A 24180-nucleotide genomic window follows, 5' to 3' on the forward strand; every position below is an offset into this window, starting at 1 on the left:
AAAATAATTTAATTTGACCAAAAAGTATCAATAAATGAGTTTTATTATTGTACAAAATAATTTCATTTTAATTAATTTAACAAGCCGTATTTAACAAGCTCGTATCAAGCACGTGATGGGTATGATCATGTGAACTCCGTTCATTAAATGTAATAACAAAAGTTAATCTGAGCGGGTTTTTTTTTTCATATTTATCGTGTTTCACGCTCGAATACTCCACGGCTTATGACTGTAAAATGAAAATAAATATCAAAAAGTTACTACACTGTTTAATAATAGGGGATTAATTTGAGTGTTTTCATATTTGAATCGTTTTAATTTCTACCGGCTCGTTTAGTCGAGTACTGAAGAGGATTAGTATGAATAACAAGCAATTATGAATATTTTCATTTGTTATTGAATATAAGCCGATGTTTTCCTAACAATTTTTTTTTTACATAAATGATTTTATTGGTTCTTACGTAATTTATATCATTATTACAGACTATTGTCGTCTTCATGATTTCATTTGATGTTTCAGTTCCATTATTTTTATGAATCTAAATGGCTGTCGTATATTTTGTTAGTAATGGTAATGCTTATGATAAATAATTATTCATATCAAACCTAATATTCTAATAACAAATGTCCTAATGTCATAATGTTCAATATAGACGAAAAAATGAAGACATGATATACAATGAAAATCATTAATATTAAAACGCCGGTGAAAATAAATAATACAAAAATTTTTGAAAACTTTTCGTAACTCATATTGGAAAACTACTTTTATTTTGCGCAGAAACTCCGAATTCGCTGACGCTACCAATCGAGGTTTTAATACACGTATGTCTATTAGCGAATGGAAGCTCAAAAATGATCGTATTTCTCACGTTCTATTGAAAATTGATCATTGCGATTCAATCGGCGGGAAGCTTTTCTTTTATTTGTGTTGAAAACAAAACGCCCGTCTGAATGGTAGTGTTTTCGAGTTCTTTGAAAATTTATTATTATATTTTTTTTGCGGAATAATTTTAAGGTTAAAATAAATGATCTTTATAAAAGTCATATATCGAAGTTTTATATTCAACAATAATATTACTTTTCTGCACATCTAAATAAGAATTCAACTGCAACAAATGCGACACAAAGTTACCGGAATCAAAAATTATTAAGTATCTATAAAAAACGAATATTAAAACGTCAGACTGAGTAATACCTCCGTCTGAAATCTTTCTACCATGATCCGATTGCGCAGTGCCTTTCTTTTAATGAGCACATAATGATGAAAAATATGGCATTACAGTCGCCCTACGATATTAATCGCTGCAATTTTTCTGAGAGCATTTATTGCGTGGAAAGGGAGATAGCAGCTTAGTGCTTTTGGGGGTTAGTTATGACACTTTGGTCTTGTATTGAAAATATGTATACTCAGTTTTATAGCGTTATTCAAGTTTTCCTTATATTACTGTCGATACGGTACAATTAATAGTGTTTGTAATTCTGTCATAAGATTTAAAATAGTGAACTTAACAACGTTCGTTGTTGTCCCATCTTTGTTGGATATTTCCAAAATAGTTGGAAGTAAAGTATAAAAAGAGTTCAGAAAGTATTGTTATATGAACATACGTCTATATAAAACAGTAAAATCTATTTTAAAATATAAATATATATATAGGTTTGACATAAACATTATATGAATTATTTTAGAAGCTACAAACTAAAGAAAAAAATATAATTGCATAATAAATTACAAAAAATAATTTTTCGAGTAATATCTTTTTTATTTATGTTTTTCAACAACAATGTGTATGTTATATCATTTGCTAATGTTTTTACTAAGTTGCGTATTACTGAACTTAGAGTTAGTTAAGAGCAACACAGGCCAGTATCAAAGTTGAGCTTTGAATATGAATGAGATCGATATACACATACAAACAAACACACCGTACACCAGGGATACCCTTACAGTGAGTACACCTTTAAAACTTTACGGATAAAGTTTATAGTAATGAAAATGTGCATATCGTGGACTGTATCAATACTACATATCTTGTATTATGTTTGAACTAGAAGCAGAAAAGAATATACATATATATGTATGTTATATATATATATATTTAATAAATTTCCGAGTAAATTCACAGAATAAAGCTAATATCTTATTACAAAAATCATCTTGACTTAGGTGAGCAGATATATCGATTTAAAGCTAATTTCGTTTGATGCAAAACAAAATATTACCTCGATAAAAAAAACTGCTTTGATCTAAACCAATTTAAAAGTCAATCAAAAATATAATTTAGCGGAAATCGCTAAGTCGTTCGCTGTATTTTTATTTCTCGGTGCGTATTTCCAATACCTTTATTTTATTTATTTCACTGATTTTATGAACATTATATAATATTGTTAGTTAGAAAAACCTTGACAATTGTTTCGTTATTGTTTAGATGATATTTTATTTAAACGCCTATGGAAAGTCAAACTAGATGTGAAGAACAATGGAAATAAAATGTAAAAAATTATATATTTGAAGCAACATTAGGTCTTAAACAGTTTCAAAGCGCATCTTCAAAAAATTTACCGTCTTGATTGTTCCTGAGACAAATTATTCGAGTCTGGAGACGTTGTACTAAGATGCAGCCGCTCTGGATATGACTAATGAACTAAATATTTCAAAAGACACTTTGTTAATCCGTCTATTAATATACGAAATAAAAATTCACAGAAGTCAGCTTTTTCAGATTATTATTTTAGTTCTACACGACCGGTTTTCATCTTGGTAATGTTTGAAGATATCTTCATGGTCCTGGATGGAGCCGCTTTACAGTTTACATCACGCCACCCCTGTAATAAATGTTAGGCGACTAAAACTTGTCGCTCATCCCTACCAACGTCTGCGAACAACTGATAAATGTACTCCAAAGCCTTTGGTCCGCACCATTTATATTAATATTTACCTCAGCTCACTTTACTGATAGTCACGAGAATTATATAATAAACTTTTCTATATGTATATATATACATATATCGTATTTGTAGTTCCATCCAAAATAATTTTGTATTAAAAAACACTAAACAGATAAGAAAAAAATAATACTTTAAGTATTTATCACGTGACATTGAATTGTCTTAAGTAATATTTAGACATATTCTATTTACGCGTATAAAGATCATTCATCTCTGGTTATAGTTTAATATGAAATAAAGTGAAGCATCTCATAAGATCTCATATTCTCTTCGAGTGGAATAGCACTGGAAGTGCTTTGATGTTACCTTATTCTATGCTTGTATTATAAAACCAATTTTCATGTTATATCATCTAATGACATTTATATAATAAGCGATGAGTATTCTTGTAGTAGTTTTATTACATATTCGTTAGACATACGAGCATATCTAGAGTAATTAAATTTCAAAATTACATAATATAATACAGCACCACAACGATTATTATGTATTCAATTTGTAATTTTGTGATTGTCAATTATGTTTACTGCATCTCGTCGTATAACATTCAAAACTAAAGTAACTTGTAATGCAAATTGCATGCATGCATTGCGACACGCGGCCCCAGAGCATGCAAATCGCTTTGATCCAAATATTGACTTGACGAGGTGAGTCCCAAGAGGTCATAATGGACCGTGTTTGTAATACGGTAACTATATTTAGATTATTACAATTTAACAATCTCATAACTCGGAGATGAGTTATTTGTCTATATATTAGCAATTCATTTTCAACCATACTTTTGTTCGTGACTTTACTCGCATTTAATTGTATGTAGCACGTTAACACCAAATTTATTTAATCCAAACATACTTAAGTCATTCGTAAAGGTTCTATGATTAGTAGCGAATACAGTGTCCAATAATTTCGAAATACTTTATAGAAAATTTCAATACATAAACGGAAACAAATGTTACAAGCAAGCAAATTTATTGATAAATAGCAACAAAAGAAATTTATGAATACGAAACAATAATAAAAACAATACAACATTAAAAACAAATTAACATAATGAGTATCACAATATATGGACCGATGACATTCACAATTCATTAGAAGCACATCCACTTAGAAATTCTTAATGCGCGGAATTTTAATTCAACTTGTGGCGTCTAAGCGATCCATCTCTAAGCCGCGCTACATTAATTTGGTAGGAGCTAAATTAAATTTTTATACAAATTATGTAAAAAGTAACAAAACAAGGACACAACATCCTAAAACTTAGTAAATTAACAATATGATATAACAAATGATATATGTTTATAACAATTATATAAACAAATATGGTGGCGCCATAGTAACAATGAAGCAAATTATGCAAATGTAAAGCGAATATTCTATTAAAGGAACATGTGACGTAAATATAGAACACATTATGTCTGAATGCCTAATTGCCACGAGCACTTAGTCTTGTTTTTATATAACATATGAAATTTGTATAATTTGGAATAATAAAATGATACAAAAGTTGTGCCAACTTTGTAAAAAATAAATCAAAAAATTATTAATTAGTTACTCTATTCAGCGCTCTGATTGGTTTATTGGATTTTAAGGTCAGGGTATATGAAATATAAAATTAGGAATTTTGAAATCATCTGACAAATTGTATGGTGCTAATTATATTGAATATTGCGACGGTTTAAACTAAATGGGTTAGGATTACCGGCACAGAGCTTCATGACAACATCTAGTTCAGCACACAGGATTCGTATGTGGGTATCATATACTTGATGTTGATGAAAGCGTCCGGACCGCCGTACCTCTCTAGGATCTGAAGCGTGTCCTCGATCAGATCAGCAACGTTCTCTCCGCGAGTTGTCGTATGATCTATACCGGATCCCATATTACCTGTCAGCAACAAGACGAGATTACTTAAATTGCTCTAATTATACATGCAACGGAAATTAAACTTTGGTAAAAATTTGTGTAGTCAACAGTATTACAATTCTAATACAACATCCACAATATTGGAATTTATATTGTATGCTTGTATTTAAAAATGTAATATGTTGAAATATTTTGGATCTGTGAAAAGGAAAATATTTTTTCATTGAATTTGTTATCAAATTTTAAAATATTAAATAAAACATTAATCAGTAAAATAATTTTTCAAATGAAAAATAAATATATGACAAGTATTTTCAAAAATATTCAGTTGATATATGAGTGGTTAATTACGCTAACATTCTATCAGAGTACGTAAAGAGAGACAAAATAAAACTGGAACGCTATTTTAATTTATATCAAAAACTAGAAAACATTGTGGGTTATTTTAAAATAGTTATTAACATTTCACATTACAGAGGACGTGGGAGCTTGCTTTGTATTTTTACATTTGGTTTGAACAAAGACAAAAAAAGTGCTTTACACCTAGCTCCAACTAAAAAGGCACTTTCAGGCTCTTAGTGATTTAGCAGGGCTCGTTGTTACAAACACTGAGATGTAATTTGCAGAACGTTTCCACAACAAAATAAACCCAGTAAAACGACGACGAAGACACCGCGTTTAACCGCAACTATTTGGCAACGCGCGGAATGAGAAGGCGTGAAGTAACACAGACTTGCGACACAACTGACGCAGAGCACAAACACACCGAGATCCTTGCTTCAAAGGATGTTTACATTAAGAATGTTGTGTTAGAATTTCAATGCTGTAATTTTGCTTCAACCGCAAAATAATTATTTAATTATGTACGTAAATTATATGCAATAAGTTTATATTATATTTTTAGGTGGTGTCGGTATTTATGAAAATAATTTTAATAAAACGCCTTTTTCAACGCTATTTTCAAACTCATGACACATTTTTACAAGACGTGACATTTCATAATTCTTACGTGAATTACTCAAACTAACGCTAAATCATGTCCTCTACTTCTACAGTTTATTTAGTTTACAAACCCAAAAATTTTATTATATCTTAACAAATATTTCATTAATTATGATATATAAATTTTCGCATGTACACATTTAAAATGAAACTATGTTTTATTCTGATCACTTCTATAAAGTGAGACACTTTCATCTCTTCTGTCCGTGATCACAGTGAGTGAAACGTCGTAAAGTAATTGAAACGTCGAGAAATGCAAAAATAACATACTAAAATCACTTAGGTACCCGAAAAACATAGTTATATTTTTTAATGAGTTTTATTAAATAAACCTTTTATGCAAGTTTAAAATAGAAAAAAATTAAACACTTTTATATTTATATTAAAAAGTCAAAGATTACGTAACGCCTACAAGCCCTGGAAGGGACAAAACCTTCAGTCGCAAGTTAACAAAACGAAGGTAACACGCTTGGAACTCGTAGAATTCTCGTAACAATGTGGTCGGGTGTCAAGCCGAAGCGTGACGCCTGAAATTCGCAACGTTATCCCGACGACATATAATTAATCTACTCGAGCGCCCCAACGAGTCTATTAGACTGAAAACAATATGACGTCATGGCCGTCAATTTGATACTCGTCATGATTGATGGCATAAATATAAAACGATATTTTGTAACAACTACGCGAATAAATAACTAAGCGATGGAGCTCTAAATTATAACACGGTTTGGAACCACTCATCAATTACATCACCAGTCGATTCAGCGAAATGTATTACGTACATAAGACACAAATCAATAGTCGATACAATACATACGGTTTCTGTCCTTGAATAAATTGAGCGTTGGTAATATCTGTCTGTAGTATGGGACGAGAGCTTCGCCGACCCTGTCGCTGCCGGTCACGATCATCTGAATGCATTTGAGAGCATGGCACAGGACCGAGGGCCGCTTTGTTGCGAGAGCATCTGGGAAATGTAGATTGTGTTGTATTGTGACGTTCATGTTTTATATGAATATAATATTTGAATATTTTATATTCATTTATTTAAGGAATCCTCTGCATACTTATAAAACTAAACGAAATCTGGGACCGAGCGATCGTTTTACACATTTAATCTGTATTACTCTGAATTTGATTATATTCTCCCAGACATTATTTCAGCTGACTGAGACGTATCAGGTTCCGTGACGTTTGAATTATCTCTTTAAATAATAATAAACATTCCGAAAATTCTTCGACACTTCTTTAGAAAACGCTTTAACACCTTATCTGATTTTCTTTTTATTTGGTTAGTTCATTTTATTTCACAATGTGCAAAGCACTGTAGTCAAATAAATAACTTACTTTTAATAGGTATAATGAGTTGTGGTACGACTGGTAGAATCTTGTACGATCCCTTGGTGACGAGATCGTTTATCCCACGTTCCACTATAAAGTTGTAGGGATATGTACCCTCGGCGAGCCCATCAAAGAACATCGGAAGGTAGTGGTGGAAATCCAGCTTTTCTATCGGTACCTAAAATTATAGATAGGATAATATCTAAGCATAATATAATTACATTAAACAGCAAAATATTGCTTATATATTTTAATTTAAAAAACATTTGACACAGCTTTAAGATTTTAACTTAATCAATAATCTATTTAATTCAACCAACAAAGACATTAAATTAAAATACATAAAGCTTTTACCTTCCATGTCAGCCGTTTTCCGACCGATGTGAACTCTATAGACACTGGGAACTCGCCCCTTTGGTAGCATCTTCGGAACATGGTCGGCTTCGGAGGTAAAGGATCGTAGACGCCACACTTCGGCGGAGGCATAACTTTGGTGTTTTTCTGCATAGCTTGTATCGTAAAGGCCGGAACGACCCGGCATTTCTTAGCCTTATCCCCATACGGGTAGTTAGGGCTCGGCTTCTTCAAGGAATTCCTAAAGTCCTTGCCGCAAATATCGGGAGTACATGGCGGTAACAGTACCATATTCTAACTTTAGTGGAAAAACATTCTCGAGTAAATAATCGGATAATATCGATCTAAAATGTTGACACAAGTAATAAAATAAGAGAGTAAATTTGCTCGGAGGCTCGATTGTGATTGTTTATTTTGCAACATGATCGTTGCTAAGCAACGCGGTATCGATTGATTGCCGACAGCGCCGCCGCGCGCCTCCCGCTCGCCTTAGGGCCGGGACAGACTTTTATTAAATTCGTAATTTTTTTATATTAAACAAACACTAGGACAAGTATTTTAATAAGCCAGAAAAAAAATACGATCATTAGATAAATACTTATAATTTGAATATCGATGAAAATTACGTACATAGGTAAGGTAACCATTTTTACAAATTTTCATGATATATCTTTAATAAATAGTTATTAATAGCACAAATATTTAAAATAATGCACTACACTATTATTACAAACAAGTCCAAACTCATAAGATCATGTCATAAATACGGATATGATATGAGAAGAAATTTAAAACAAGTTTCAAAAATTCCTCTAGCAGTAATAGTTGTATAAAATGCTCCTATAAAACAAATTTATATCCTATAAAATCATAAAAATGTCAGCCTGTGAACTCCGAACCTTACGTTTGGACCACGAAATTATATTAGCGATGGGAATTTTATTACATTTTAATATAAGGTATCTCACAATATCTCAGTCAAGGAAAACTGCCTCGAATTTTGATGGCTTCTGCTTCACGTAGAACATGAGAAAATTTCCTTTGATAAGTTTCTTCATTCGAATTTTATGGAGTCGGAGTAAAATGGTGTGATAGATTTTTTATTACAAGATTTCTGATGTTATTACAATTTTATTACATTTAATATACTTTTTTCTCTTCATTTAAAATTGCAATGTTCAAAGTTAATTCCTTTTTTATTATGTATGATTGGAATTTTTTATTGGCGTACAGTTATTTCTTGTGAGCGAAAGTAGTTTTATTACATAATATCGTTAAGAAGCCCATAGGTGTAAAAAAACAGTAAAGAAGCAAGAATTGTACAAAAGCGATAAAAAACAGACATATACATTTTCAACGTTATATTACGAATGTAATGTACTGTAATACGTCGGCAATATATCGTTCAGATCAATAAAAATTGGGAAAGAAAAAGTAAAAATTTAATTATGACAAATGATTTAACTTGTGTACGTACCTTAAGCTGTCACGACAGAGATTTCACGACAAATTGAACGTTGGACGAGCTTTCGATATTTAAAATTTAATACTGCATCAGCTGCGGTTGGTATTATGAAAATTTTTATAACATAAACGTTCCAAGTTTCAAATTAGCCTCTTTGGTCGTATATTTATGGATAATGTTTAATATCGGGAAGATCATATTTAAAATATCTGTGTATTTGTAACCACAATATTAATTTTAACAGATTTATTTAAATAATATTTGGGTGATTTTAAATTTCAACGATTATTTTGATGTTAAACTTTTAAACAGGATTTAAAAGTTTCTCAGCTTCATCCAGAACTAAACGAAATTATAGCTGGGTCCTCATTATTTTATGCACAATTTGAAGTCTAGATTTCAGATTTTACTTTAGTATCTAACTTCCTCCCAAAATTATTTCCTATTTAATGGCATCATATATTTTCTTAAAGCCTCGCAATCATTTTATATTAATAATAATAATTGTTTTATATGAACCATTATAAGTAAGTAAAAAAAAATGTTCTCAAATTTTATATTCAACAAACAAACCTGATGGAAATAAGTATTTATTTTTTCCTTAGTGGAAGAACAATTCTAAGCCCAAAGAAGCCTCTTAAAAATTTCTATTGAATTCACTGGCAACCGTAGTACAAGTAAATAGAGAAAATATAAAGGAGCCGCGAACAGATCAATGGCGATGTTCAGTGATGAAAGAATTGTGTAACTTCTTGTGATATTCTAGTGTTACCACAGATTATTAATATTTGTTGTGCTAGAAATAAATATTTTTCCTTTTAGTTTTTTAATAACACTAACATCTTCTCGAAACAATATCTTCAATTTCGCAAAAAAACTTTTGAATATTTTATAACCGTTGATTTAAAAGAAATATTTAAAAAATATAAATTACATTAAAAGATAAGGTTGACTTTATGATTCATATTTTTAAATTCATTATCACACTTCCATAAATATATGTATATATAAAACCTTTGTTAACTTTAAAACAGACGAAAAGTTTAAAAAAGCATCAACTTTTAAACACCTAGCAACATCGCGATGCCGGTAGCTGGCAACCCAGGAAAAAAGCAAAAAGAGAATGAAAAACGAACAAAATTTGGAAGTTGTCGGCTTTCGGGCGATATGTGTTTTTTATATTTTTTTATTCGTACCCGACCCGAATCACTGGTACATTGGTGGAACCGTGTAATTCCGTCTCAATTTTACAAGGATTTCGTGTGGCTTTTATTTCAATTTTAATTTCTAGTTTATGACGTTTGGGAATTCAAAAGTGAGACGGAGTGGGCATGGATGCTTTTTAATATTAGCATGATGAATTAAACTGTTGTGTAAATTAATTTTATTAAAAAGAATTTGACGGTTTCTACTTTCTGACAAATTTTAGAGTTGAAGGTTGTCGTAAGTAACATGAGGGGGATATAAATTGTCATAGGTTATAGAAGATATCATGTTATAATACAACAAGTTTTATATTATATTCATCTTCGACGCTAAAACCGAGTTAATAATAATAATATAGTATCAACATGGTGTTTCGTACACTTTTATGTTAAAGCCTTAGTTTTATGGTGCGAACGTGAGACCAACGGTACTTAGCCGTTCGTAAATCTCTTCCAACGACACATATTTTATGTACGTGCTACTGATGTATGTAAAGTTTTAGTAGACCTATGCGGGGGTGTACAAACCTATGCACTTTATTTTATAGATGTATTATTGCTTGTTCTTATATACTTTGTTCAGTACCATAGCTTTTATGCAAGGTTCAAGGTATAGTCAAATATATAAAGACAAGAAATTCACAGCTTTGATTGTTTCGATAAATCTTCATTACAGCCTTAATAATGGTTGTATTAAATTCTAAGAATATATTTCTCATAATTTTATTTTAAATAGCCTTATTTAATTAATTAAGATTATTAAAATTTTTTGACTTTCTCAAGGAGTAGTACAACTCTGCTACAGTGCTACAGGCTTGAAGTACTTATTAGAGCTGTTTTATTATTGGATGATTAAGAGAACGGAAAAACCTGATCTTGTTTCCATTTTCATCTCAAAAGATCGACTCCCTGTTTTCTATTTTACTTTTTTATCCTTCAGTCCTTAATGTAAATACAAAATATAGTTCAAAACTACACATGGTGTTATCCGCTTAAAATGAAGTGTATTGTCTGCCAATTTCACATGAAAATATTATATCAAATCGACTCTCATTTTACATTTTAAATTTTATAGACATTCCAATATATATAGTTTTAAACTATTCATTCAAGTTATACAATCATAGTTATATTTGGTTTCCCTTTATTTTCTGGCACAGTACAAATTTCAGCTGGTAATAACAAAACAATGCATTAGAGACGTTTTCATAATTAATGTAGAAATATTTAAAATATAACGAAACCTCCTTGATTCCCATACATCTACGCCAATAGTTACCAATAAGGTAATAATTTATTTATGAAATAGAAAATGGAAAAGTATACTAATATAAATAAATAGGAAAATAACGATGCTATTTTTCAAAATCCACGTGGAACAAATTCATTATATTGAAAATGTTCAAACGACTCGCGGCGCCGCACGACATCTTAATGAACCCCTTTATTTGTCGTTAGCATTATAAATAAGATCAACTCAAAGCAGGCTAACGACGCACTACGTTTGTGAAACACACACAGATATATTATCTTGAAGATATTTTGAAGATATTTTAAAAAACAATATCAATTTTGCAATTGCATTCATTTGAGACGCTAAAGATTTTTTTAACGATAAGCCCAGATGAATACTACTCGAAATTCTCAATGACTGCCAAAAATAATATTAGTGGTTAACACCATTATTTATTTCAAAGTTAACTTAGTTCTTCTGCTCATATAATTAAATTTAATTATCGTTAATGGATTTTCAATTGCCTAATACTTATTAAATTTATTAATAACAAATATGCAGACTATTAGGAATAAAGATACTTAATATTCTGTTACAGCATCCACTTATAACAACTTAAAAAATATTCAGATTACTTTTTATTGGTACAAAAAAATTATTTCACATATTGAGGACAATGTTTATTCTATGGTCTTATAGTAACGATCTCAGGAACGGTGTGTCCCGAAAGGGTTTTTCAGAAGCAACACATTTCTTGGACATCAATTTCATATAAATAAATGTACGCTCTCGCTTATATTTCATCAAAACGACTTTACAACAAATTGAATGTACCGCAGAATCTCCTTGTATCCCATACATTTATTGGAATGCTTTATCATTGGGTAAATAATAAATAGCCCGGAACAAATTATTGGATCGCATTTGAAAGAATATACATTTATTTGATATCAGATTTATTTGTTCTGTAAAGTAAATTTTCCCTGGCGACTTATCGTGAATATGTTGCATGATATATTAAAAATATAAATTTAACATTCGGCTATTGGAATAAACTCGTAATATCAATACACGTGTTATAAATTATATACCGATTTGGTTTTATTGCTAGCTTCGCTCGCATCGAATATAAAATTCTATCAGATATTATTATTTTCTCAAAATATCATTACAGGTAACCCAGTGAGACGACTTTGGACAGAAAACAATATATTTTTTTTTAGTTTTAAAAATAGTTAAAGGAATCATCACGAACATTTTAGTCGTATTATTTGAACATTAAAATAATATTTTGCTGTTACTTAAATTCAAATAAAATGGTATAGAATGAAAATATTTATTTATATTTCGTCACGAAAAGGATTCGAACTTGCGACCTCCAGAATATCGCGGGTCAGGCGCTTTACTAATTAAGCTGTTGTGCTATTATTGTAACCAGTGAAATAAGGATTATATATGTGTATGTATTTCTCCCTTATATCGGAACGCTGCTATGGCTTTAATGTTAGAAGTATAACTATAGGAATTTAATATCGGTTATGGCATCTTCACAATTTTTCTGCTACATTACAAAGTTAGAAAACATTGAGCAGAATTTTTAAGATGTTCTTTCTCGATGGATTTTTCATTCTATAACAACTAATTTAAATTTTAATTTAAACAATTTGTTTTATAATTCTCGAATAAATCAAATCAATAATTCGTTTCGATGAATGAAATTGAAACTGAGTATTTGATCGTAACTAAATACGTAGCTAATTGCTACTTACTACCTGCTACAAAGCAGATGACGCAATCAAACGTCCCGTATAATTGCAAATTAATATGGTTGCTCTAATAACAATAGACTTATCGGCCACGTTTGTGTGACTACACGTTATAATAAGGTATATAATGTTATGTAATATAGGCAATTTGGAAACATTATGTGAAAATGGTAAAATTTTTACGAGTTTTCCAAGAATAATCAAAAGTTATATAAAAAATTCAAAATTTGCTTCGAAAAGGTAAAGTCTCTACTTTGAATATAAATTTCAACGTACAAATAATAGAGATAGTAATTTTACAATGAAATATTTGTTTAACAAATTGAATATTAGAACAATAATTAAATACAACTAGCATTGAATATTACAGCAGTAATTTATCTGATTTTTATTTTATTTCGATTCAATTTAATTATCATTGTGCGATCTTGACTTATGATTAAAAAAATAATAAAATTAAAAGTTGTCTTTTATTTAATATTAACAGAAATAAATGTTATGTATTAAAAATTATTTAAACATGATTATATCTTTTTACATTATAAGTTCATAGTTTATGTCTATCACCAACCACGTCTTGCGAAGTCTTAAGCCGTAAGTCTGTAACAAATGATTGTTTCCCTAGTTCTTAAACGCAATTATTATAAATCCCACAGTGCATGATTAAAATTACGTTATATTCTTAATTTATTCTTTATTACAGGCATCAAAAATAAGCACTTGTAATTTTGTGACAAATTTTAACGATAGTATTTTTTAATGTTTGTATAAATCAAAACAGTGAAGCATCTTAGTTCATAAAAATCATTATGATTTTCTATGTAATATAATTTTGTTAACTTTTAACCCAGTTCCAAAAGCAGAAAAAGAGGTATTTATTAAATTTTAATATTAAATGAGTATATTATGTTATATAAACAGAGATTTTTATGTAATCTTTAATTTATTTAAATGTTTATATTACGTTTTAACGCTATAGGATTTTCTCAGTCTAGTTTTGAAATTATTTAATACTACAAGAAGAATAAAAAATCTAAATATTATTTCGAATACTCATTTGTAAAGATTAAATAAATTAAGGAATAATAACTTAATAATCCGAATCAGCAACTTCTTCTAAGAATCCAACAATGTTTGGACAGAAAAACATGCTAAGCCAATCATATTATACGTAAAATACTTTTACATTAAATAGAAGAAAAGAAAACTGGACGTACGAGTATCTTAACTTCCATGAAGCAAAATCTGGAATAGTTAGTTTGAATCATATATAATTCAATTCGTTATCAACGAATGTCTAATCGTTTGTACTCAAAATCCTCATTTAATGTAGGGCTAAGATTTCCTTTAAGAATAATGTTGAAAAGTAACGTATAGAATTAGCTTTGCCGAGTAAAGAAAGTAAGTTCAAGTTTCATTCATACACTTGTCTTACACCTGGTCCAGCCTCAAACATCTGTCACTGGACTTCATATAACTCCAAACTCTAGAAGATCTAATATTCAGATACTAAAGAGGAAAGTATTTACAGTAGTTATTGGTCATGATGACTCAATCAAGTTTCTGTTATCTTACTTTTTGCAAGGGCAATATATTATCCACACTCCCAGGATAGATTTCATTGTAAGACTGTGTGTACATCGAAGTTAGTTCTCGAACACAATTGCTTAAAGTGAAAAAGTTTTCCTCTCTCAGAGCTACCAGAAATTTGCAAATTTGCGACACAATTCTTTTAAATATCAAGTTGAAAGATAACATACATCTAACGACAGCAATATATTTGTTATTTTACAGATATCTATGTCTAACAGTAAACGCTACCCTTAAGCTGATCGGACGCTCATTAAAAAAAGATTTTAAGTCATAATGTTTTTTTTTCTCTTTACAATTAAAGTAGATTTAAATTAACAATATCATAAAATTGTAAATAAATAATGATACATTTATTCAGACAACGTACAAATGAATGAGATGAATATGAACAATTTCTCAAGATTTGAACATTACATACTAGCAAGACAATGGGAGGAGTGCAGTGACAGACGGATCTGGGAACGTTAAGATGGATGGTTCTGGGTTCGGACATTGTAAAGCCGTCTGTACACGAGTGTCTATTGTCAGGAGGTGTGTAACGAGCTTTCAATCTCTAGGATCTCGAAAATGGATTCATGTACAGAATGTGCTGAACGTATTAAGGGAAATATTGTGAACTGTCTTGTTGTATTTCATGTATAGCTTGACAGCCCTTATAAATAGTTACGACATTTATCTGTAATTTCTAATTTGTAATTAATGTACATTAAAGCTTACTATTATAGTGTAATATTTGGATTAAATGGACTTGAGTTTTGAAAGCATTTTGTTTTAATAGATTGGTAGATAATTATATATTAAATGCATTGCTTAAAGGCTAAATAATAATAATGCCGTATGTTAAAGTTTCATAAACATTAACAAATATACGACATATTGGGTTTCGCAGACACTTTATCAAATTATTGTTTAGCACTTTCCAATATAACGAAATTCTCTGCTTTACGAACATCCGATAAAGTCACTCGAACAGAGTGCATATAAAAAGCGTCCGATAGCAATAAATGGTTTTCACTGCATCCATTAAGGAGATGAAAGTATGAACTCCGGGATTATCCACTTAATGCAGGTTTACAATGTGGTCTATGATGAAAATGAAAGCGGTTTTACTTTAAATGAAATTGATTGACTGGTTTATACAGTAACACTCTTAAAAAAAATTGTTTAAAATATTTGACTAGTGATAGACCAAACTATATTATGAAAAATGCATCTATTAAATAAGATAAAATATTTTCCACGTTACCTTCTTGTAAATTTTACAGTAAGAGCCATGGATAGTATTATAAAGAAACTCAGTATTATGTATTAGAAAACTACACAAATCTGTTGTTAGAGCTTCCTTTAATAATAAAAAATAAAAATTGGCTGTGTCCACTTTCCTTATAGTTTTTTTTTAATCAACAATATTACGTATGTTTTTAAATCGTGCGTCTCAGTACTTGTACCAAACTCGACAAAGTTTTGTCGTATGTTCTCATGAGCTGTAAAAGTGACTCGGTAATTTATTGACTATGAAGAAACTTGGTCGATGCCTTCACAATCTTACCTGGGGGTGCATTAGGGTAGGGTAAATGACACTTGCTTCAGAACAACTTGCCAGGATTTTTTCATTTTTTTTCTAACTTGGTTCTTTTAATTCCAACTTTAGTAAAGTTTATCAGTAGCATTTTTCACGACAACAGATAATTTTTATATGCGTTCAGCGTATAAATGTCCCAGACGTTCTATAAAAACTAAGAGGTATGGAAGTAAAAGATTTTATCACTTTAAGCGGTACAATTTCTGTCACTCTATGCATGTTGCATATAAAATTATCGCTGCAGAATTGATTTGATCTTATCTTAAGAATAAAGTTGTCATAAGAAAAGCATTAATGAAAATATATTTCTATGGATTCCTTCATCTGGGCTGTCGGTATACATAAATTAATAGACTTTTCTATAATTAACGGTTGATGTTTCTTGAAGCCAGATTCCCTTTGTAATTTCAACAAGGAATACAGCTGGGGAAGTTACGCTCCACAACATCCGTCTTATAGAAGTTTTAACGCCTTTGACCCCAGAGTTGGCTGAAGTTTTTCATTAACTCAACTCATTTAACTGCACCAGTACAGCTTAGATTCTCACACTGAATCGCTTAATGAACAGTAAAGCGCTTGATATAGTAAAGTTTTGATTGTTGAAAGTCAAGTAAATTTTTATAGACATGAGACAAAACGATTTTAGTTTAATCAGTTTGTTTTATTTTATATTTAAATTATTTTTTGTTTTAATTATTTATTAAATTTTAAAGATAATTGTTGCATCAACCTATACTTAAGTGAACATAATTTTATTAAAATAACAATAAAACGGAGGTCAAACAATTCATAAAATGGATAAAAGTGATTAGAGCTGGCTCACAAGATGACTCTGGACGCGATTGTATTCTTTTGATCTATATTTTGATTTTGAACCACTCAAATCAATTAAGCAAACAAAATAAACGCCCTCAAAATCCCTTTGAGAACATCCAATCAAACAAATTACCTGACAACAAACAATAAGGGATTAAAAATTTCAATTAGTTGAAATCTTTTTTATTCTAAGTTGCGATGCAATTTATGAAGTGGATGAGTTTTGTTGTTTTTTATATTCTTGTCCACCCATTGAAATTATTTTAAAATGACACTTATTTTTTATGCTTTTTTTAACATAATTAAAATCATTACAATTCAGAAGCCGTTTATTTTAGTTTGAAATAAACAACAAAATCATTGTTTCAAAATATTTCAAGTTTTGCCCAATTAAGTAACAATTTGATCAAACAAAATCCTGTACCAAAGAAGTCTATACATCTTGTTCAATTGTTGAAGCAGCCGATACACAAACAGAATCAATGAAAATAAAGTCAATCACAAGTTAAGTTTATTTTTATAGAGTCATCATGGAGTGATCACAAACATTTAGCGAAGGCGTCGTCATGGCAACCCGTGATTTACAGCGCAGTCGCGCAATTCCCTTAGCTCCGCCTCTCTGACAGCCTGTTGCTGGCGGGCTCGTCGCACGCCAGTCATCATTTGAACCTCATGGGCCCACGATCCAAATATATGTAGATTTGATGGTCAATCGGTCACTGTGCTAGACGATTTTAATGAACTCAAACCGTGTTATACTATTGTCGTCCTTCACAGCACCTAGAGAGGTTATAAGCATCTCGCTCGTGCAAGTTAATGAAGGCCGGCAAAATCAGGTACTCATTAATGTTCATTTATGTTTTTATAAGACAAAATATTTATTGAAGATCTAGAATTATTCGTAACACTCCATGTATGACTATAGAGCTATTTAAATATATTTGACTATAAAGATATATATATTTCATAAATATTAAAAGTATCCGTTTATCTCAATTATTTTGGAATGCTGAAAATAAAAATTGTTATTCACGGAATGCATTGAGTTAGCAAGGTTGTGTAAAAAATGCATCATAAGCGGCTGACCTACTGACCTATATAGGAAAAAATGTGTTAACGTAACAAACAATAAAAGTTTATCGTATAATAATCCAATGAGGTTGAAAGTATGGTGTAAGCCAACATTAATTGCACATTTTATACAAAATATATTCTGGCAGTTTAAATACTCATTCATAATATTTATATTAAGAGCGCCCTTTGTAAATGAAAATAAATTAGTAAATAAAAAAATATATCCAGTTAATAAAAAACTACATTTTTCTGTAATACTATATCTCCGTCCTTCATAATTCTAAATTATGATAACTAGCAAAATATAAAACTAGAAAAAATAAAAATATATGCAAGGTAGATTGTTATTTTATTTTAAGCTTTCTCGTCTGTGTTTTGATTTCATTTCACTTCAGTATGATTTAAAAGAATTGATTAAGGAAACTGAAGTAAATCTAATGTCGTAATCTGGATTGACAAAACCTGTACAAACAATACATAACAAGTCCTCGGGGGATTCATTCAATTCCTGGCAATTAATTAAAATCTGAATAGAACTCTGTTACAGCACAATAGAGTTACTATTTATTTAATATCAGATGAAAGGCTCCCTTAGATCTTTTTGAGGCGCTTGATTTGATCGCGAGTTAATGAAAATTAAAAAATAATTATGAAAATATATTTCCTAAACTACCTTTTAATAGCAAAAAGTCTTTAAGGATAGTAATACAAAAGAAAGGTATATAATGTACCTATTATAAATAAATATATATTGCATAAATTTATTTATAGCAATAATTATATTGACCTAACTATATGAAAAGGTTATAAAAGAGGCTCCTTTCAGATCTCAATTATTATTGAGGGCTAGTTACATTTAATCCAACAACTTTAATTCGAATGCGATCCTCATAAAGCGTGTCGTGAGCTCGGAATGGCAAAAGTTAGCTTGTTTATTTCCACTCCCGAAGTGTTGAACGCAAACGGAGGTGTAAAATGCATACCTCTCTTCGCTGACTTACAATGCAAAATTTTTTGCACATTAATTTATATTTTTAAGTTCATTCAAAATTATGGAATGAAAGTTAAATAACAGAAAAACATTTCGTTGGGCTTTTATCTCCACTTAGTAGTTAAAGTTTTAGTTACATATTTTTCATATTCTTTAATATTATAGATACAATATTATTCAGACGATATGTAGCTATAAATAATTATAAATATTCCTATTTGATAAAAATATACACGATCAATCGAACACCTCGTAATGATAGGAGTTGTCGACGCATACCTATTACAGACCCCATTGACCGACCGGTGCCCGAAACTTCGCCGGCTTAGAGGATCGCTTCGGGGAATATAACCGGTTAATCCCCGGCAAAGGCCGTGCTTATAACGTCGCGTGGATTATGAAAAGTTTTAGTGATAAATTATCATTACTTGCTCAATCTTTACGTCAATTTTAGTTTTCCTTAAATACTTCTCAGACAGTACTTGTTCTTAGATAAGAAACACTTATCTGACGTTTGAGGTATTTTTGCTGTTTCGTTCTGTTTTTATGGTAGAATAGTAAAACAATAAATGTAATTGAATGAAACAAATCCTTATGTATAATTATTGTGATTACACTGTCTTAAATAATCCTTTAACTACTTAAACTTGTCAATGAAACTTGAACTGATTTAATATCATTTTGGACCCAGACATAGACCAGATGTCTCTGGGTATTAAGGCTGGACGAACTTTTAATCCTAATATCCTTTCCTAGAAAATGAAGTTTAAGTCCGGAGCAGGACTGAATTGGACTTAAGTCCTGTAAGGAATCCTTTGGCACTGAGTTCACGGACGGTACTCTTAAGAAACTTATGTTACATTCTGAAAACCACTAAGAAAACTTTATTGACTTCTTATTAAAATTAAAATGTACTATCATACAAGGAAATTATAATTAAATATTTCATTACAAAATAGTTACTGTCGATTGAATAATCAATTTAACAGATCATAAAGGGAAAATGGAAGCTCAACAGTTAAATAATTCTTTACATTAGAAGTCTCTAATTCCTCATAAATAAAATAAAAATTTAGTCAATTATTGGAGGGAAAAAGTACCGAAAATTCGGAACATTGTCGACTCCGCACAATGCTGAAATCAAATCAACGAGCCAGAATGAAATCAAAATCTTGGACAGGTAACCGATTACGCGACAACAAAAGCTGAAATTAATTTCCTTCAACGAGATAAATTCAAGTTTTATTTTAAAACAAAACTCACGAACAATTTTGGAAATTGACGCAACGATTAAGATTCATAATACTTGGGAAGTTTTATCTCATGCCGGAGCTGCCAAGTTCGCGAGAGCAATAAAGCATTTTGGCAGATTTTGAAGTGCTAAAGATATTAAATGTACATTACCCATTTAGACGCAGATGGAGACGGAAATTTTGGCAACAATTGTCTGACTATTTCACTATGTATCTTTGAATTAATTCTTTATATTACAATCAATTAATACTTGCGTTCACAAAAAAATGATATAAACTCTTGGCTTTTCTTAAAATTATTCAAAAATTGTTTCATAAGAGTAGAGATGTGAACGTAAATGCTTAATCAAACTTATATACCTGAAACTAATTTTTTACAATACTTATAGATAGAGGAGCAAAAGGTAACATACGGTTATATCGTTATAATTTAAGCATTGGTCTTTTTGAATCTCGTGAAATACAGTAGTCATTTCTTATACGCCTCTAAGATTATCATAGTGGATTTAAGATTGTAATGGCACAATGATATGTTTTATTAGGCTAATCTGATTTATTTTCATTACTATGTTGCTGCCCTTATCATTAGCCATATATATATCAATATATTTAACAACAAATGTTCACGTTTAATCGTAGTACTTTATCCCAAATACAGCATCATAGAACATTATAGAGGTTTGAAATAAGAAAGCCTATAAATCATCGCGCTATTTAATACTGATGATAAGCTGAAAGCATATTTATCTTATAACCAAATTTTACGAACTAAAATCAGGCGATTTCAAAGGTTCATGTCAGGCGCAATACTAAATTGTAATTATATAATTTAAATTAAATCCAATAAAACATTAAGAAAATATTAATATCACAAATAACTTTTTATTCTTTTTTCCTTAACTCTTCAACAATTTATCAATTACTATATCACAATCCAAATATCAAAGATGTTTCAAATTTTCTTTCAGATGCGCTCAAAGCACCATGAGTTTTTTTTTCAAGATCTTGAAGTGTTCAGCTTTCACTTGCCTTCGCTCCTACCAGACTTTCAATGACTTTAAAAGGGCAAAATGTTATTAATTATTGTTGTTAACTTTTTTTGTCATAAGCTTGAGTTTATAAAATTATGTAACTGTCATGTTATAACGTTTAGGCGGTGTTAAATTTGTTATTTTATTATATTTTATTGTACTCGGTGAAATTCAGTTAACAAAACGAATGTAATGGATATTCAATTCGGCAATTGTAAAAGCGAACATTTCTACGTCCTCACATATGGACATTTAAGAATAAAACAATGTTTTTTGGGGTCAAAAGTAAATTTAAACATCAGCTCAAAACACGTCACAATCTTTTTTATTCCTGTAAGCAATTATAACCTACGCAAAGATAACATTTAAAAAGTTATAGTTATTGTATAAGTAAGATTAACGTTATTAAATAAATTTTAAACCTTCGTTGAAAATTCCGTTGGTTTGAAACTGACTGCGGATGTTTCTGGTTGAGTTTTAATTTCATCAAACTTGTATTTTACCGCATACGATAGGCCTATTCTCTTTAAATGAAATAACCCTGTTACCTCTTTACTTCTAAATGCATTGACGTAACTGAATTCTCTGCAGTCGCCGGGATGCTGTCGTGTCGCATTTATACGATGAAATAAATCAATCTTAATAATTCTTTTAAAACCTTCTGAAAGTTATGAAACATATATAAACTAAAAAAAGAATCTAAACATTTTTTAAATTTCATTGGAATGAACGATATCTTATTTATTAAAATATATATTTGATTTCTTTTTATTTAATTCTATAATAATATTCACAACTTTTAACATTTCTTATTATAATGACAATAAACAGTAATACAGAATATCCACGATTCGATTTGAAAAAATGATCAAAAAGATTTAAATGTTTTATCCAAAATGAACCCCAAAGCTTCTGATGACTGAAGATTTTTCAGTGCTAAATTGTTGCTATTGTCGGGAGAGAAAAACACAAGTCAATCTTACACATTCTGCTTTCGAAACCACTGTGACGGTTATATAGTTAAATTATTTGAACCAACTAGTTCCTATCGCACAAGATATAAATATCTTAAGATGTTTCCGACAATACCACGACAAATTACCAATAAAGGACCTATCTTTAACGGTTCATCAGTACAACGATTTTAATTATAATGAGAAAACTAATCGATCGATTTAAATAAACTTTCATTATTACCACTCTAGTAACTAAATCATGGTTTGTTTCCTGTTTTATTATATTATAGTTAAATTGAATGTTATTAAATCTTTATAAACAATTTATATTACCAAAAAATTTTAAAATGACAAATGCTACGACCCTTTCTCATTTACACGATACACGGACTACGAAATAGAAAACTAAAGCAAATAAAGTTACTGGAATACACTCGAGTCCACGTCAGGTTTTAGACAAATAAGGAAGGAAGCGTTTTCCGTTCTGAGAGAACCTCCAGCTGCAGGGAAAAAATAGGACGGTTGGCGTAAAAAGTTTCAAAATATTTGATGTTCCGTATATTTCTCTCTATTATTTTGTCCTATAATATAGTAAACAAGTTTTTAATTTTCTAAAATTGTTATGGGTAATTATTATCATTCATATAAAAATATATTAATATTCGTTACATCATTATCGTATCTTACTCGTTCAAAGTGTAGGTGATGAAAGAAACAGATTTATTAACTACCTTTTTCTTTCTTTATATTTTTTTTATTTAGGATAATAAAAATAAAGGATAAAAAAAAATTCAAGAAAATTTCACGGACATATAATAAATCAATGATTTGAAAACTCAGTTCAGGAAACAAGATAATAAAAAAATATTTATGCTTAGTCACATAGACGAATATCAATGAAGTTAGACTTTTATTACTAGTATAAATATTCTTAAGTTTCATTTATTATTGAAATTCAGACTAAAGCAGGCAGATTATCCTTAGTTATCATAGAAGTTAATGTGTATGTAAAAGACTTTTGTTATTGTTTTAGTTTTGAAATGTTACAGAAAACAATTCATAAGAAATGTTATTGAAAGGAAAAACATTCAATACAAAAAGTAACAAACTTGAGCTCTTCTCCGTTACTTCAAACTTTTATTTCTATATCTAAAGAAGTTTGAAATGTAGATTTTATCATTGCTGAAGTATTTTTTGTCTAGTAATTATAGAAAACAAAATTGCATCATGTTTTTATTTCGCACCATGTCTGTGGATCTCCAAAGACGTAACAGCGATCCGAAGAGGTTTTATTATTAAGTTAGACCGGTCAAGACGGTACTCTAGACGCTATATAGTGCATTGCAGTTCCACTTATCTTAGGTAAGTCGTAACCTGTAATAGAGGGAGCGTTGTACCTTGCTCAAAACGACAAACCCTGGTTTCGTCGCTAGAAGTAATAATGTTAGGTACCTAAGCTGAATTTTCGTATGGCGCAGTTGAAAAATTGCAAAAGAACTCCTTTTGTTAGGTGCTCGGTTTTCTTTCCTCAAAAGAGTCTGATTTATTATAAAACCTTATACTTCTTCCATGGAAGTTATTTTAATTTGAATTCCTTTAGATTTTAAGACTTCATATAAATTTTTGTCGTATCAAATGCTTAAGAGAATAAACTTTTCAAGTTTGCTATCACGGTCGTGTCCCATTTCACTGAGAGTAAATG

General features: G+C 30.1%; 2 protein-coding genes across 6 annotated transcripts in view; one reads left to right on the forward strand and one right to left on the reverse strand.

Moving 5' to 3' along the window:
- Nucleotides 1-24180, forward strand: part of LOC116768781 (CUGBP Elav-like family member 4) — a 281956-nt gene that overhangs the window by 77467 nt on the left and 180309 nt on the right. The window lies entirely within an intron of this gene.
- LOC116768782 (parkin coregulated gene protein homolog) overlaps nt 3902-24180 on the reverse strand; it is a 204071-nt gene continuing 183792 nt past the window's right edge. For all 3 annotated transcript variants that reach the window (XM_032659607.2, XM_061526835.1, XM_061526837.1), the window contains 4 exons: nt 7513-7810; nt 7165-7336; nt 6635-6784; nt 3902-4836 (listed from right to left, as the gene is read on the reverse strand). In XM_032659607.2, the coding sequence (XP_032515498.1) occupies nt 4676-4836; nt 6635-6784; nt 7165-7336; nt 7513-7803 (774 nt within the window). In that variant the 5' untranslated portion in view covers nt 7804-7810 and the 3' untranslated portion in view covers nt 3902-4675. The remainder of the gene's footprint in view (nt 4837-6634; nt 6785-7164; nt 7337-7512; nt 7811-24180) is intronic.

The sequence above is a fragment of the Danaus plexippus genome, chromosome 4 (assembly GCF_018135715.1).
Source record: "Danaus plexippus chromosome 4, MEX_DaPlex, whole genome shotgun sequence".
Lineage (NCBI taxonomy): Eukaryota > Metazoa > Arthropoda > Insecta > Lepidoptera > Nymphalidae > Danaus > Danaus plexippus.